The sequence below is a fragment of the Cetorhinus maximus genome, chromosome 4, assembly GCF_964194155.1.
Source record: "Cetorhinus maximus chromosome 4, sCetMax3.hap1.1, whole genome shotgun sequence".
Taxonomy (NCBI): Eukaryota; Metazoa; Chordata; class Chondrichthyes; order Lamniformes; family Cetorhinidae; genus Cetorhinus; species Cetorhinus maximus.
In genome coordinates, this window is record NC_135882.1 from 72,763,119 (window position 1) to 72,780,909 (window position 17,791).

At 42.8% G+C, this 17,791-nt stretch overlaps 1 protein-coding gene across 4 annotated transcripts in view; it reads left to right on the top strand.

The window, feature by feature from the left end:
* The window catches only part of stau2 (staufen double-stranded RNA binding protein 2), a 500,403-nt gene that overhangs the window by 220,707 nt on the left and 261,905 nt on the right, over nt 1-17,791 (top strand). For all 4 annotated transcript variants that reach the window (XM_078540321.1, XM_078540322.1, XM_078540323.1 and 1 more), the window contains exon 7: nt 17,387-17,494. In XM_078540321.1, the coding sequence (XP_078396447.1) occupies nt 17,387-17,494 (108 nt within the window). The remainder of the gene's footprint in view (nt 1-17,386; nt 17,495-17,791) is intronic.

The following is a 17,791-nucleotide window of genomic DNA, read 5'->3' on the forward strand; positions in this document are numbered from 1 at the left end:
CTTCTGCTACTCACCCACACCTTTCCTTTGGTACCTATAGACTTGATTATTGCAATGGACTCTTGGCCAGTCTTCCGAGTTCTGCCCTCTGACGTCATCCAAAACTCTCCTGCCATCTCCTAACTTGCACCAAGCCCCATTCATCCATTACCCTCTGTGCTCACTGACCTACATTGGCACCCGGCTAAGCAATTCCTCAATTTTATAATTCTCACCCTTGTTTTCAAATCCCTTCATGACCTCAGTCATCCCTACCTCAATAATCTCCTCTGGCTGCACAACCTGCCAAGATATCAGTGCTCCCCTAATTCTGTCATTTGGAGCATTCCAATTTTATCATGCTGTCATTGGCAGCCACTCGATCAGCACCCCCGATCGGGTCTGTGCCGCCATTTTACGTGGGCGGGCTAATTAAGGCCCGCCCAGTGTGCCGCGCACCCAGAAGCGCTGAGCACTCCCTGTGCGGGCGGGGGGGGGAGGTGGGGGGAGGCTTCTCTGAATCGGAATGCGCGCGAAAGAGTGCAGAAATCTCCCTGAGACAGAGGTGCCTCATGGAGATAAGTTTTAAGTTTTAAAAGTTTTAATTAAAAAAATTTTAAGACATGTCCCCTCATGACAGAGTCACATGAGCTGGGACATGTCAATGAACTTTAATGAAAAAATGTATTTAATTTATAACCCCTTCATCTGCCTGTGGATGAGGTTCCATGAAAAATGCGAAGGCCGCCTGGGCTCTTTGAGCTTTCTCAATAGCCTTAATTAGTTAATTAATGGCCTTAATAGGCCTTTGACAGTTCGGTGGGCGCACAGCCGACTTGGCTGCGTGCCCGCCGAACTGAAAATCTAAATGAGGTGTGGTGACGTCGGGACGCATGCCACGGTGAGCAGGCCCCGCCCCCGCTCACGGAGCCAAAAATTCTCCCCTATGAAGTGATGTATTTTGATAGGTAGAACAAGGAGAGACAATATAAACTAAAGGGTACAATTCTAAAGGGGATGCAGGAACAGAGTGGCCTGGGGGCATATGGTCACTAATTCTTGAAGGTGGCAGAGCAGGTTAAGAAAATGGTTAAAAAGGCATTTGGGATCCTGGGTTTCATAAACAGAGGTATAGAGTACAAAAGCAAGAAAGTTATGATGAACCTTTATGAAACACTGATGCTCCCTGAACTGGAGCACTGCACAATTCTGGATATTGCACTTTAGGAAGGATGTGAAGGCTTTAGGGAGGGTCCTGGTGGCATCAACAGATGTGACTCAGAAGAGAAGGTTTGAAAAGACAACCAAGAGAAACCCCAAGCAGGGCTCATTCAACTAATGGACATCCATTTTTCGCCTGAAAAACTACCAAATCAACTTTAAATGGCTGTTCTTAACCTTCAAACATAGTATAGCGACACCTGAGTTTGCTACTTTGATTGCATTTATATTAAAACTGTAGCTGCAGTGCGATGTGGTTTCTCCTCACACTGACTATGGAGCTAAGGTGTATATTCAGTTCGAACCTGGACTTGGTCCAACCTGACACCAGAGCAAAGGAGGGTAACAAGTTTAGGCCTTAGCACTCAATTTCCAATGCGCAGGTTTCAGGTGGTGAAAAACTGAAACTGATTTGCGCCAATTCTGAACTTGTTTTGTAAATGCACCCCAAAAAGGCAGAGCAGCTGACAAACAAATTTGGCACAAAACTGTTTCTGAGAATTCTCTCACAATTCCTCATTCCTCTAACTCCTGATCTTGGGTAGATTGTCAAAAAGACAATGCTGAGAACAATCCTGGATCTTCCTCTGAAGGAAACTAGGTGAAGCAAAGGACAAATTACCCAGCTACTTTTATGTATTTCTTACAAAACAGCAGCATAAAGTTTGGTTTGAACAACTGCCAGTTCTTTTTGCTGGGAAATAAGGCATGGACAAAATTAACAAGATAAGGGAAGAGTGGGTAAATACAACATATAGGGGGTTAAACTGATTAGCCCCTGAAAACAGATACAGGGATCAGAAGGCACGATGAGTGCACACTTGCACAGCAGAATGCAGGCAGTACACCAACTCCGTGCTGCCTGCTCATTATAATACTTTCTGTGTGCAGCCAGTGCCAGCTATGTTGTTCAGTGGCTGCACACATCAGCAGGAGGCCCAATATGGTTACGCTCTAGCACCGACATATAGCTAGCCTGTATCTCCTAAAGGGAAGTGCATTATGGTTGCTGGAGGAAGAAAGATCAACCAATGGCAATCAACAATCAACAATGGCTAACCAGAAGAGAGCAGGAATCAAGGTTTTCAGACAGTGCATTGGAGGTCTTGGTGAGAGAGGCAAAATGGAGGAAAGATGGCCTGTACCCTCAGGAGACAGGAGACCCTACAGATACATGCCCAGAAGGCAGTGGCAAAAGAGGTCAGTGACAGAAGTATAGCTCTAAGAACATGGATGCTGTGCAAGAGGGAGTTTATTGATCTCACACGAATGATCAAAGTTAGTGAGTGCATCTTAAAATGCCATGTTCTACCAATTTTTAAAAATTCATTCACAGGATGTGGGCTTCGCTGGCTGGATCAGCATTTATTGCCCATCCTTAGTTGCCCTTGAGAAGGTGCTGAGCTGCCTTCTTGAACTGCTGCAGTCCATGTGGTGTAGGTACACCCACAGTGCTGTTAGGAAGGGAGTTCCAGGGTTTTGACCCAGCGACAGTGAAGGAACGGCGATATATTTCCAAGTCAGGATGATGAGTGACTTGGAGGGGAACTTCCAGGTGCTGGTGTTCCCATCTATCTACTGCCCTTGTCCTTTTAGATGGTAGTAGTTGTGGGTTTGGAAGGTGCTGTCTAAGTAGCCTTGGTGAATTACTGCAGTGCATCTTGTAGATGGTACACACTGCTGCCACTGTGCGTTGGTGGTGGAGGAATGTTTGTGGAAGTGGTACCAATCAAGCGGCTGCTTTGTCCTGAATGGTGTCAAACTTCTTGAGTGTTGTGGTAGCTACACTCATCCAGGCAAGTGGGGATTAATCCATCACACTCCTGACTTGTGCCTTGTAGATGGTGGACGGGCTTTAGGGAGTCAAGAGGCGAGTTACCCACCACAGGATTCCTAGCTCTGACCTGCCCTTGTAGCCACAGTATTTATCTGGCTAGTCCACTTCAGTTTCTGATCAATAGTAATCCCCAGGATGTTGATAGTGGGGGATTCAGCGATGGTAATGCCATTGAGCGTCAAGGGGCGATGGTTAGATCCTCTTTTGTTGGAGATGACCATTGCCTGGCATTTGTGTGGCGTCAATATTACTTGCACTTGTCAGCCCAAGCCTGGATATTGTCTAGGTCTTGCTGCATTTGGACATGGACTGCTCCAATCTGAGGAATCAGGAATGATGTTGAACATTGTGCAATCATCAGCGAACATCCCCATCTCGGACCTTATGATGGAAGGAAGGTCATTGATGAAGCAGCTGAAGATGGTTGGGCCTAGGACACTACCCTGAGGAACTCCTGCAGTGATGTCCTGGAGCTGAGTTGACTTGCACCACTAGCCTCAGCCTCTGCTCAAATCACCACGACCCCATCACTCAACTATCAATGATCTCTATCAAACAGGACCCAGCACGTCAGGGCAAAAGAGAAGGATGAAGCATTTGGAACCATCTTCAGCCAGAAGGGTGAAGTGCATGATCCAACTCAACCTCCTTTTGAGGTCCCTATCATCATAGCTGCCAGTCTTCGGAAAATTTGGTTCATTCAACATGATATCAAGAAACAGCTGAAGGCACTGCATATGAGCCTTGCCAACACCCTGGCTGTAGTATTAAAGATTTGTGTTTCTGAACTAGCCACACCCTTAGTCCAGTACATCAGCAACACTGGCATTTATGTGATAATGTGGAAAGTTTCCCAGGTATGTCCTGTACACAAAAAGCAGGACAATCCATCCTGACCAATTAGCACCCCATTGCCCTATCCTCAATCATCAGCAAAGTGATTAAAAGTGTTGTCGACAGTTCTTATCAAGTGGCACTTACTCATCAACAATCCGCTTACCAATGCAGTTTGGATTTAGATAGGACCACCTGGTTCCAGGCCACAGTACAGTCTTGATCAAAACATGGACAAAATAACTGAACCCCAGAGGTGAGGCGAGAGTAACTCTGCTTGACATCAGGCACCATTTAACCAAGTATGGCATCAAGGACCCATGGCAAAATTGAAGTCAATGGGAGTTAGAGGGATAGCCGTACTGGTTGGAGGCATACCTAGCACAAAGGAACATGGCTGGGGATGTTGGAGGCCAAATATCTCACTCCCTGGACATTGTTGTAGGAATTCCTCAGGGTAGTGTCCGAGGCCCAACCATCTTTAGCTGCTTCATCAATGACCTTCCCTCCACCATTGAGGAAAGATATTAGCTCCGATGATGTGGAATCTGTATGGGTAGAGCTGAGAAACACTAAGGGGCAAAAAACGTTAGTGGGGGTTGTACATAGACCCCCAAACTGTAGTGGTGATGTTGGGAATGGCATTAAACAGAAAATTAGAGACGCATGTAATAAAGGAACATTTGTAATTATGGGTGACTTTAATATGCATATAGATTGGGCAAATCAAATTAGTAACAATACCGTAGAGGAGAAATTCCTGGAGTGTATACAGGATGTTTTTCTGGACCAATACATTGAGGAACCAACAAGAGAACAGGCCATCCTCGACTGGGTATTGTGTAATGAGAAAGGAATAATTGGCAACCTAATTGTGCTCATCCCTTGGGAATGAGCGACCATAATATGATAGAATTCTTCATCAAGATGGAGAGTGACGTAGTTGATTTTGAGACTTGGGTCCTGAATCTTAATAAAGGAAACTACGATGGTATGAGGTGCGAGTTTGCTATGATGGATTGGGAAATGTTACTTAAAGGGATGACGGTGGATAGGCAATGGGAAACATTCAAAGAGCGCATGGGTGAACTGCAACAATTGTTTATTCCTGTCTGGCGCAAAAGTAAAACAGGAAAGGTGGCCAAACCATGGCTTACAAGGGAAATTAAAGATAGTATTAGATCCAAGGCAGAGGAATACAAATTGGGTAAAAAAACAACAGACCTGAGGATTGGAAGCACTTTAGAATTCAGCAAAGGAGGGCCAAGGGATTGAATAAGAAGGGGAACATAGAATATGAGAGTCAGCTTGCGAGGAACATAAAAACTGACTGTAAAAGTTTCTATAGGTATGTGAAGAGAAAAAGATTGGTGAAAACAAATGTAGGTCCCTTACAGTCAGAAACAGGGGAATTTATAATGGGGAACAAAGAAATGGCTGACCAACTAAATACATACTTTGGTTCTGTCTTCCCAAAGGAGGACACAAGTAACATACCAGAAATATTGGGGAACACAGGATTTAGTGAGAGGGAGGAACTGAAAGAAATCAGTATTAGTAGGGAAATGGTGTTGGGGAAATTGATTGGATTGAAGGCCGATAAATCCCCAGGGCCTGATAATCTACATCCCAGAGTATTTAAGGAAGTGACCCTAGAAATAGTGGCTGCATTGGTGGTCATCTTCCGAGGTTCTATAGACTCTGGAACAGTTCCTACAGATTGGAGGGTAGCTAATGTAACCCCACTATTTAAAAAGGGAGGTAGTGAGAAAATAGGGAATTATAGGCCAGTCAGCCTGATATCGGTAGTGGGGAAAATTCTAGAGTCCGTTATAAAAGACTTAATAGCTGAGCACGTGGAAAACAGTGGCAGAATTGGCAGAGTCAGCATGGATTTATGAAAGGGAAATCATGCTTGACAAATCTATTGGAATTTTTCGAGGATGTAACTAGTAGAGTTGATGAGGGGGAGCCAGTGGATGTGGTTTACTTGGACTTTCAGAAGGCTTTCGACAAAGTCCCACGTAAGAGATTGGTGTACAAAATTAAAGCGTATGGGATTGGGGGTAGTGTATTGAGATAGATAGAAAACTGGTTGGCAGACAGGAAACAAAGAGTAGGAATAAACGGGTCTTTTTCCGAATGGCAGGCAGTGACTAGTGGGGTACCGCAGGAATCGGTGCTGGGATCCCAGTTATTCACAATATATATTAATGATTTAGATGAGGGAACTAAATGTAATATCTCCAAATTTGCAGATGACACAAAGTTGGGTGGGAGGGTGAGCTGTGAGGAAGATGCAGAGATGCTTCAGTGTGATTTGGACAAGCTGAGTGAGTGGGCAAATGCATGGCAGATGCAGTATAATGTGGATAAATGTGAGGTTGTCCATTTTGGTAGCAAAAACAGGAAGGCAGATTATTATCTGAATGGCTATAACTTGAGAGAGGGGAATGTGCAACGAGACCTGGGTGTCCTTGTACACCAGTTGCTGAAGGTAAGCATGCAGGTGCAGCAGGCGGTAAAGAAGGCAAATGGTATGTTGGCCTTCATAGCCAGAGGATTTGAGTGTAGGAACAGGGATGTCTTGTTGCAATTGTACAGGGCCTTGGTGAGGCCACACCTGGAATATTGTGTGCAGTTTTGGTCTCCTTATCTGAGGAAGGATATACTTGCTATAGAGGGAGTGCAGCGAAGGTTTACCCGAATGTTTCCTGGGATGGTGGGACTGACATATGAGAGATTGAGTCGGTTAGGATTATATTCGCTGGAGTTCAGAAGAATGAAGGGGTATCTCATAGAAACCTATAAAATTCTTCATCAAGATGGAGAGTGATGTAGTTGATTTTGAGACTTGGGTCCTGAATCTTAATAAAGGATACTACGATGGTATGAGGTGCGAGTTTGCTATGATGGATTGGGAAATGTTACTTAAAGGGATGACGGTGGATAGGCAATGGCAAACATTCAAAGAGCGCATGGGTAAACTGCAACAATGGTTTATTCCTGTCTGGCGCAAAAGTAAAGCAGGAAAGTGGCCAAACCATGGCTTACAAGGGAAATTAGAGATAGTATTAGATGCAAGGAAGAGGCATACAAATTGGTCAGAAAAAAACAACAGACCTGAGGATTGGGAGCAGTTTAGAATTCAGCAAAGGAGGATCAAGGGATTGATTAAGAAGGAGAAAATAGAGTATGAGCGTAAGCTTGCAGGGAACATAAAAACTGACTGTAAAAGTTTCTACAGGTATGTGAAGAGAAAAAGATTGGTGGAGACAAATGTAGGTCCCTTACAGTCAGAAACAGGGGAATTTATAATGGGGAACAAAGAAATGGCTGACCAACTAAATACATACTTTGGCTCTGTCTTCACAAAGGAAGACACTAATAACATACCAGAAATGTTGGGGGACACAGGGTTTAGTGAGAGGGAGGAACTGAAAGAAATCAGTATTAGTAGGGAAATGGTGTTGGGGAAATTGATGGGATTGAAGGCCGATAAATCCCCAGGGCTTGATAACCTACATCCCAGAGTACTTAAGGAAGTGGCCTTAGAAATAGTGGCTGCATTGGTGGTCATCTTCCGAGATTCTATAGACTCTGGAACAGTTCCTACAAATTGGAGGGTAGCTAATGTAACCCCACTATTTAAAAAGGGAGGCAGAGAGAAAACGGAATTATAGACCAGTCAGCCTGACGTCAGTAGTGGGGAAAATTATAGAGTCCATTATAAAAGATTTAATAGCTGAGCACGTGGAAAACAGTGGCAGAATCGGACAGAGTCAGCATGGATTTATGAAAGGGAAATCATGCTTGACAAATCTACTGGAATTTTTCGAGGATGTAACTAGTAGAGTTGATGAGGGGGGGCCAGTGGATGTGGTTTATTTGGACTTTCAGAAGGCTTTTGAAAAAGTCCCACATGAGAGATTGGCGTGTAAAATTAAAGCGTATGGGATTGGGGGTAGTGTATTGAGATGGATAGAAAACTGGTTGGCAGACAGGAAACAAAGAGTAGGAATAAACGGGTCTTTTTCTGAATGGCAGGCAGTGACTAGTGGGGTACTGCAGGAATCGGTGCTGGGACCCCAGTTATTCACAATATATATTAATGATTTAGATGAGGGAATTAAATGTAATATCTCCAAATTTGCAGATGACACAAAGTTGGGTGGGAGGGTGAGCTGTGAGGAAGATGCAGAGATGCTTCAGTGTGATTTGGACAAGCTGAGTGAGTGGGCAAATGCATGGCAGATGCAGTATAATGTGGATAAATGTGAGGTTATCCTTTTTGGCTATTGAGTTGGATGATCAGCCATGATCATAATGAATGGCGGAGCAGGCTTGAAGGGCCGAATGGCCTACTCCTCCTAGTTTCTATGTTTCTATGTTTCTGTTAGCTCAGAAGCAGAGATGTTTGCTGATGATTGCACAGTGTTCATTACCATTCTCAACTCCTGAGAAACTGAAGCAATCTGTGCCTGCATGCAGCAAAACTTGGACAAAATTCAGACTTGGGCTGATAAGTGGTAAGTAACATCCGTGCCACACAAGTGCAAGTAATGAATATCTCCAACAAGGAAAAATATAACCATCTCCCCAGGACATTCAATGGCTTTAGAATCACTAAATTCTCCCACTATCAACATCCTGGGAGGGCGGGGTTACTATTGACGAGAAACTGAAATGGACCAGCCATATAAACACTGTGGCTACAAGTGCAGGTCAGAGGCTGGGAATTCTGCAGTAAGGAACTTGCCTCCTGACTCCCCAGACCCTGTCTACAAGGCACAAGCCAAGAGCATGATAATGTACTCTCCACTTACCTGGATGAGTGCAATTCCAACAACACTCCAGAAGCTCAACACCATCCCAAGACAAAGTAGCCTGCTTAATGGGCACCCCCTATTCACCACCTTAAACATTCACTCCTTCCCCCATCGGCGCATAATGACAGCAGTATGTACCATCTACAAAATGCACTGCAGCAATTTGCCAATCCTTCTTTGATACATCGTTAACTCACTGCCTTTACCACCATGCAGACCAAAGAGGGCAGCAGGCATTTGGGAACACCACCAGCTGCAAGTTCCCCTCCAAGTTACGCACCATCCTCACCTGGAACTATAGTTCCATTGTTCCTTCACTGTCGCGGGGTCAAAATCCTGGAACTTTCTCCCTAACACCACTGTGGGTGTACCTACACCACGTGAACTGCACGGGTTCAAAAAGGCAGCTCACCACCACCATCTCAAGGAAAATTAGGGATGGGCAATTTCCACCTTTGCTTCCCTTAGCATCTTGATGTGCATCCTAATAACTTATCAACTTTAAATATCTACAGTCTTTCTAGTAGCTCTGCTTTATTAATATTTTGCCCAGTGTTTCCCAAACTGTAGGTCGTGACCCTCTATTAGGGTCACAAGATGAAAATTGGGATCACAAGCTCAGAGGCAGCAATAGGTGCCGTGGAGCTCTGACCAAGTGTTGTGAGGCTCCTTTAAATCCTCTTTTTTAATAATGGTGGGAGTGGCCTAACTGACCGATCTTTGAGGCCTGATTCCTGCTCCAAAAAAGCCAGTGATAAGATAGGTGCTTTTAATTTAAAAACCTTGTCGTTTAAACAGCCCCCCAATCTCAAAGCTCTCCAACCACCCCCCACTAATCTCATAGCTCTTCCTCCCTCCTTCCCCCACAGTTCCATACCACCACCACACACCGCGCGCACCCCTCCCCCCCCCCATCTTCCACCCGCCACAACCTGGCTCACATTCTTGGGTGATGGCAATTTTCAAGTCTAAAAATGGGCCACAGTGGGAAAAAGTTTGGGAAGCAATGTTTTAGCCCATCTAGCATCTTAACTGTCTCCTCTTTCATTATAACTTTGTTAGCATCCTCTTCCTTGGTAAAGACAGATGCAAAATACTAATTTTGTATCTCAGCTATACCCTCTGCTTCCAAGTGTACATCTCCTTTCTTGTGCCCAATGGGCCCAACCCCTCCTCTTACTACCCATCTATTATTTATATGCCTTTAGAAAACTTTTGAATTCCCTTTTATGTGAACTGCCAGTATCTTCTCAATCTCCTTTGCCCCTCTTATTTCCATTCTCACTTCCCCTCTGAATTTTCTATATTCAGCCTGTTTCTCACTACCATTCACAACCTGACAACTGTTATATACACCCACCCCCCACTTTTTCTGCTTCATTTTACATTCTATCTCTTTTGTCATTCAGGGACCTCCGTCTTTGGTTGCCATATCTTTCCCCCTCATGGTAATGTACCTTGACTGGACCTGAATCATCTTCCCTTTAAAGGCAGCCTATTGCTTGATTACAGTTTTGCCTGTTAATCTTTGTTTCTAATTGACCCGGGACACATCCGTTCTCAACCTGCTGAAATTGGCCCTGCTCCGATTAAGCATTTTTACTCAGCACTACTGCTTGTCCTTTTCCATAGCTAACCTAAACCTTTTGATACTGTAATCACTGTTTCCCTAGTGACATTTGATCCACTTGACCTACTCATTCTCCACAATCCGATCCAGTATGCCTCCTTCTTAATTGGGCCATAAATGTACTACTCAAGAAAATTTTCCAGAACACACTTCAGGAACTCTTCCCCCTCTCTTCCCATTATGCAATTACTATTCCAGTCTATATTAGGTTACTTGGAAGTCCCCATGATCACCACGCTATAATTCTTGCATCTTCCCTGTAATTTTCCTGAAAATTTGCTCCTTTCCCAGTAGTTGGTGGCCTATAGAAAACACACAGTAATGTAATAACATCTCTATTGTTTCTTAACTCAAACCAAATAAATTCTATCCTTGACCCCCACCAGGCCATCCTTTCTCTCTAGCACTATAATATTCCCCTTAATCAATACTGCCACCACTCCTCCTTCCTTTCCTTCCCTATCTTTCCTGAACACTTGTATCCAGTACTCGTTACCCAAATAAAAGCAAAACACTGCGGATGCTGGAAATATGAAATAAAAACAGAAAGTGCTGGAAAAACTCAGCAGGTCTGACAGCATCTGTGGAGAGAGAAACAGAGTTAACATTTTGAGTCAGCACATCTCTTCTTCAGAGCTCGTATCAATGATTTGGATGAGGGAACCAAATGTAATATTTCCAAGTTTGCTGATGACACAAAACTAGGTGGGAATGTGAGTGGTGAGGAGGATGTTAAGAGGCTTCAAGGCAATTTAGACAAGTTGTGAGTGGGCAAATACATGGCAGATGCGGTATGACATGGATAAATGTGAAGTTATCTAATTTGGTAGGAAAAACTGAACGGCAGAGTATTATTTAGATAGTGATAGATTGGGAAAAGTTGATGTACAAAGGGACCTGGGTGTCCTTGTACATCAACCACTGAAAGTAAGCATGCAGCTGCAGCAAGCAGTTAAGAAGGCAAATGGTATGTTGGCCTTCATTGCAAGAGGACTTGAGTACAGGAGCAAGGATGCCCTACTGCAGCTGTACAGGGCCTTGGTGAGACCACACCTGGGGCAGAATCTTTGGCTCTGTGAGCGGGGACGGGCCCCGCTCACCGAGGCGTAAAATGGCACGGGGTGACGTCGGGCGTGTGCCCCGACATCACTGCACGTCATTTAGATTTTCAGTTCGGCGGGCCTGCAGCCGACTTGGCTGCGCACCTGCTGAACTGTCAAAGGCCTATTAAGGCCATTTAAAAACTAATTATGGCAAGCAGCTGAGCTGCCCGTCAAACCTTAAGGTTTGCAGGCAGGCAAAGAGCCCAGGTGGCCTTCGCATTTTTCATGGAACCGCATTCACGGGCAAGATGAGGTTTCATGAATGATTTAAAATTTTCAGAAAAATTTTTATTAAAATTAATGCACATGTCCCAGCTCATGTGACAGTTTCACATGAGGGGACATGTCATAAAAATTTTCTCGCCACTTTATTACACTTTTTAGACTTAAAAATAACCTCCCTTAGGCATCTCTGTATCTCAGGGAGATTTCTGCGCTTTTTCGTGCGCATGCGCGAAAGAGCGCACTCCCGACTCAGGCAACCCCACCCTGACTGCACAGGGAGCACTCAGTGCTTCCGGTTGCATGCCACACTGGGCGGGCCTTAATTGGCCCACCCACATAAAATGGTGGCACGGACCTGATCAGGAGCGCCAGTCGGGTTCGTGCCCACCCACGCCTGCTCCTGACCGGCCCACCCAACAGGAAGAAAATTCTCCCCCTGGAGTATTGTGTGCACTTTTGGCCTCCTTACCCAAGAAAGAATGTACTTGTCATAGAGGGAGTGCAGTAAAGGTTCACCAGACTGATTCCCGGGATGGCAGGATTGTCATATTAGGAGAGATTGGGCTGACTAGGCCTGTATTCACTGGTGTTTAGAAGAATGAGATGGGATTTCATTGAAACATATAAAATTCTGACAAGGCTGGACAGACTTGATGCAGGAATGATGTTTCCTCTGGCTGGGGGTCCAGAACAAGGTGTCACAATCTCAGGATACGGGGTTGGCCATTTAGGACTGAGATGAGGAGAAAGTTCTTCACTCATAGGGTGGTGAACCTGTGGAATTCTCTACCACAGAGGGCTGTGGAGGCCAAGTCACTGAATATATTTAAGAAGGAAATAGATTTCTAGACTCTAAAGGCATCAAGGGGCATGGGGGAGAACATGAGTATGGCATTGAGATAGAGGATCAGTCATGATCATATTGAATGGTGGAGCAGGTTCAAAGGGCCAAATGACCTACTCCTACTTTTCTATGTTTCTACCACATGCATTTCAAATCAACCTGAATCCTTAACCTAAGTACTGTATTATTGATCCATTGTTTTATAAGTATGTAAGTGCTTATATGCGTAGAAAGTGGCATTTCTTCTTAGGATATGATGTTTAGCAAGATGAGTTCAGTTGAAATGCAAAAAATATCAATGTGATTATACTAGATCTCTACATGTTAAATAATGTTTGAGATCATTGGACTGTGCTTAACAATGGTTTGATATGCAGTTTAATATATGACTGCTTTTTTGTTCGCTTTTTTGAATAACCACTTCTGGGTATATCATTTGCTTTGTTAATTGTTCTGTCAGCTGGTAACACAATGTGGTGTGTATTCTAAGAGAAGCATTCATCGTCTTTTAATAGAACTTCCGTAATCCCATCAAGAACGTTATATAATCTGTTCATGTTATCTTAAAAAAAATACAGTGTTATTCTGACTGCTACATTTACATTTTTCTCCACTTCGCTCATCTCAGGACTAGATGGTTATCTTACTTTTGAAAGAAGTTTCAACATTCTTCAGTACTAATATTCAGCCAAAGGGGACTTAGTGTCATACATAATTATATGTCACCTAAATTAATTGATTGAAGACATTTTGGGGAAGTATTGCAAAATGGTTTGGTTGAAAGTCAGGAGTAAAAGTTGAACATTATATAATTAATTTCTGCTAACGATAAAATGAAAGACAGAAAATTAGGTTGTGTATAAAATCTCTTAATCGTCATTCTGAATGTTGCAATGGTAAGGACCTTCCAGAAACATACTGCAGGATGTGATTTTCCTGTCAACACAAGTAGCTGCCTGCCAACAGAAGTAGAAATAGACAACAACCCACTTTTTACTTTTCATCTATCTCTGAATGCCAACATTAAGGAAGCATTCAGCTCAAGGATAAAGGGACATGCCACCAAATTTCCTTGACCCCTTTTTCTTTCTTTCCAGTAGTTTGCTCAAGCTATATGTTTATGTAATTAGCTAGCTTACCGCCAGAAATTACTGTGGAATTTACTACCTGCTGGCCTCTTAGCAGATATTAATATGGAAATTTTTCCTTTCAGCTCTCCAGAGGAAAATCAGGAAACTAATTACAGTTACAAACAATCCAGAGAAAAATAATGCCCAAAGCTTTGTTTACATAATGTTGCACATGCTTTAAAGAATTATTTTTTTCTTTCAATTTTTGCCTCTCATCTTAAGGTGCTCACTTTTGCTGATTCCACAGATATTGGCAACTCTCCCTGACGCTGCGCCCACCTCAGCTCCCCACATAGCTTGCCCAAGTAACCATTCTTCATGTGTGATCTTGTACATTGAATGTCAGCAAATTATTTGATTACACAGCGAGTAGTTGGGGGAGCCTACCTCTAACAAACTTACCACCCTCTTCCCTGACATCTGCTGTTGCGCTTTCCAACGGGAATCACTGGATATTGATCAATCCTGATTGATTATTTCTAGAACTTGTTGGTCACCCTACACGATAAAAATGTAATTGTGTCTTATGCCTGATTGGATTGTAAGTATGAGAAGTAATAAAGTTGTTACAAATGCCAGACTTTATGTTTTAAACTGTCTCCTTTAATTCTCTTGGAATGGCGGGGTGGTTTACTGAACTCTGCCCAGAGACAGGCCCATGTGATTTGGTTGTCATGGGGCCAAAGGCCAAGGCCGAAACTAATAGAAATTCAAGTGCCAGTTTCACACTTTGACACAAAAGAAAGACAGCTCATCTTGCTGGACACAGATTTTCAGTCATAGAGAGAGACCTGGAGAGGAAGACTAAAAACAGCTGCTCTTGTGCCAAGCAGAGGGAAGGACTCTTTTGGGGTTAACCACCAAGCAGAATGCTGGTGAGAATGGATTCCCTGTTTGAAGGGCGAGGATTATAGAGATTTAAAGACCAAGGAGTTGCCAGAGGGTGCCTTGCCATTGGAAGCCTGTTTAATGGTACTCGGAAGATTGAGTGAAGGGACTTTTAAAAGGACACTGGTAGACTTATCCTGATGAAGCAGGGAGAAGGGACCCTGTTGTAAAGCCGGGAGATGTTTGGGACTTTACCTATTGGATTGCATATCTACTGAGAGTGTGGCATAACATACAAGTGTGGCATGAGGTTTATGGGTTGTATTAATTAGTTAATGGGGAAAGTACCTTTTCTGTAGCTTAGTATATTAGTTGCCTATTAAGTAATGTTTGGTCTATGTTGATTTTTATCTGTTACAGTAAAAGTTGGAAAACATGAAATCTTGTTGTGCTATTATTTCCGTTGGTAAATGGAAAATTCTTATCTGGTTTTCAAAGTTATTGGTCTCTATGGGGATCATAACATAGTTGAGAAAGTGAATTTAGAATACATTTTAAAATAGCTAGTTGTGTTAGCAGCTGTTACAGTGGCTTTTACACACTTCATTAAATGTATCAGGTCCACTTATTGTGTAACTATTACATCATATGATTGGACCCAAATGCATAACGCATGAGTGTCAGCATTTCATCTTTAGATCCACAATTTGTTTACATATCTTTTTATGCTGAGTTCCATTTGATGGTATGTCGAGTCAGGCTGACAAGTTAATTCAATGGGAGCGTGCAGTTCTCTAGTTTGGCAATAGCTAACTAATGTCAGTTGTTCTAGTTTTAACTTGGTTTGGGATCAAATTTCTGAGTATTAAAGTGTTAACATTCCATGCCAAAGTGTGGGAGAATATACTTTCGACCCCCTTCTCCACTCAGTTGGAGCAATACTCAATTCGTGGAACAATAGTGTTTCCTTGCAGGATAAAGGTAACTTTAGAGGAGCAGATCAGCCTGGACAGTGCCTCTCTCAGCAGGTAGCAGGGTGTCTAGGGAAAAAAAATTCTAGAAGCAGGCCACTTGGCAGCAAAAAAGGCATGAGTCCAAGCAAACTGCAGAATTTTAGAATTGATGAAATGAAAAATAGGGAGTAAATTGACAGGCTTATCTTCTAATTATGTGTAAAGCTGCAGAAGCTGCAGATCATTGTGGACCTCTGACTTTAGCTTAGTTGTGTTGCTGGCAGTTAGTTCTGATGTGAGTATTTGGTAGTCTGAGGAATAAGATGTGTATTACACATGGTGAAATTTTAAAAAGGACTTGCAGTTATGTACTACCTTATCACAGCAATATATATCAAAATTACTTTTGAATGTTTCACTAGACCAACATGGCAATTATGAGATGAATGACCAGTTTATATAGGGCATTTTTGGTTGAATTGATTGAGGAGAAATGTTGGCCAGGATAACATGAGAACTTTTAAATAGTGCCGTGGAATATTTGACATCCCACTGAACATTCAGATTTAGTTTATCATTATGTTCAAATGATGACACCCTCAGTACTGTACTGGAGTTCAACCTAGATTAGGAAATTAAATTCAACAATTTCTGACACAAAGGTTGCTGCCAATAGAGTCATATGTAATAAATGCATAAGATCCTATTTTATAATTTCTATAGAATCCTCAGGCATTCTTCTGTACATTAATAACTTGGAATTCTGTTGGAATTTTTTCAGCTTCACTTGATTTTTTTAAATTAGCAGATTTTAAGTGGATGTCAATAGTATGAAACTTTGCCTTGCATCACCAATTCCCACAAGCAGACTTTGTAGCCCCATGATCCTTTAAGAAAATAGCATTGCAATGGTGTCATCACAACAATAACTTTTATTTCTGTAGTACCTTTAATGTATCAAAAGGTCCTAAGGCCCTTCACACGAGCATTATAAAGCAAAATTTGACACTGATCCATATATGCTGACATTAGGGCATATAACCAATGGCTTCTTCAAGAGGTAGGTTTTAAAGAGTGTCTGAAAGCAAGAAAGAGAGGTAGAGGGGTGACGAGGTTTAGGGAGAGAATTCCAAAGCTTAGGGCCTTGGCAGCTGAAGGCATGGTCACCAACAGTGGAGAAATTAAAATTGGGCATGTGTAAGAAGCCAGAATTAGAGTTGTGCAGAGATCTCTCAGACTGTGGGCGGGAGGAAATTACAGAGGTAGGGAAGGGCGAAGTCATGTAGGGATTTAAAAACAAGGCCGAGAGTTTTAAAATTGAGGTGTTGGTAAATGGGATTCAATGTAGGTCAGCAAACCTGGGAAATAGATGAAATTGATTTTGTGTGAGTAAGGATGAGGATAGCAGAGGTTTGGATTACCTCAAGTTCACAGAGGGTAAAATGTCAGAGGCAGACCAGGAGAACGTTGGAATGGTCGAGTCTAGAGGTATCGAAGGCATAAATGAAGATTTCAACAGCAGAAGAGCATCAAGCAATGTTACAGAGGTAGAAATTGGTTGCTTTTGTGAAGGCACAATATGTGGTTGGAAGCTCATCTCGGCATCATGTGTGACACCAAGGTTGCAAGCAATCTGGTTCATCCTCAGACAGTTGCCAGGGTGAAGGATGGAATCAGTATCCAGGAACAGAGTTGCTATCAGGGTCTGAAGATAATGGCTTAGGTCTTCCCAATATTTAATTGGAGAAAATTTCTGCTCATTCAGTACTGGATGTCAGACAAACAGTCTGATAATTGGAGGAGTTAAGCGAAGTGGTGATGAGGTAGAGCTGGGTGTCTTCAACATAAATGTGGAAACTGACATGTTTTGGATGATGTTACTTGAGGAGCAGCGTGAAAATGTAAATCATATTGCATTACAGGCTGCAGCCATTATATAACTAAGATAAAATTCCTTCTCTTGTATTTCAAAGAGTGAAGAAATTTCAAATGAAGGGGAAGAGGATACAGATATCAACAAGTCTGAAATCAGTTTGGTGTTTGAGATTGCTTTGAAGCGGAACCTGCCAGTCAATTTTGAGGTAAGTGTTTACATTTAGCAATAAGGAGAAATATAGTTAATTCTGCATCCTACAGGTTCTGTAAAAGGATGGTGTAGCTTGATAGGTTCTGGGGAAATGGTGTGCTGAGTGCATACATGAAAATGTCTTTATGATGTTGCAAATAGATAGATTGCAGTTCTCTAGGGCCTGTATCATTGTGCCACTTTCATTTTCCATAGCTAATGGTTCTTTGCATTACACATTAGATCTTTCATTGTCTAAGGTATAGGTCAAAATTTCCAGATGCGCATATGCTTGGGGGGTGCGGGGGGGCGG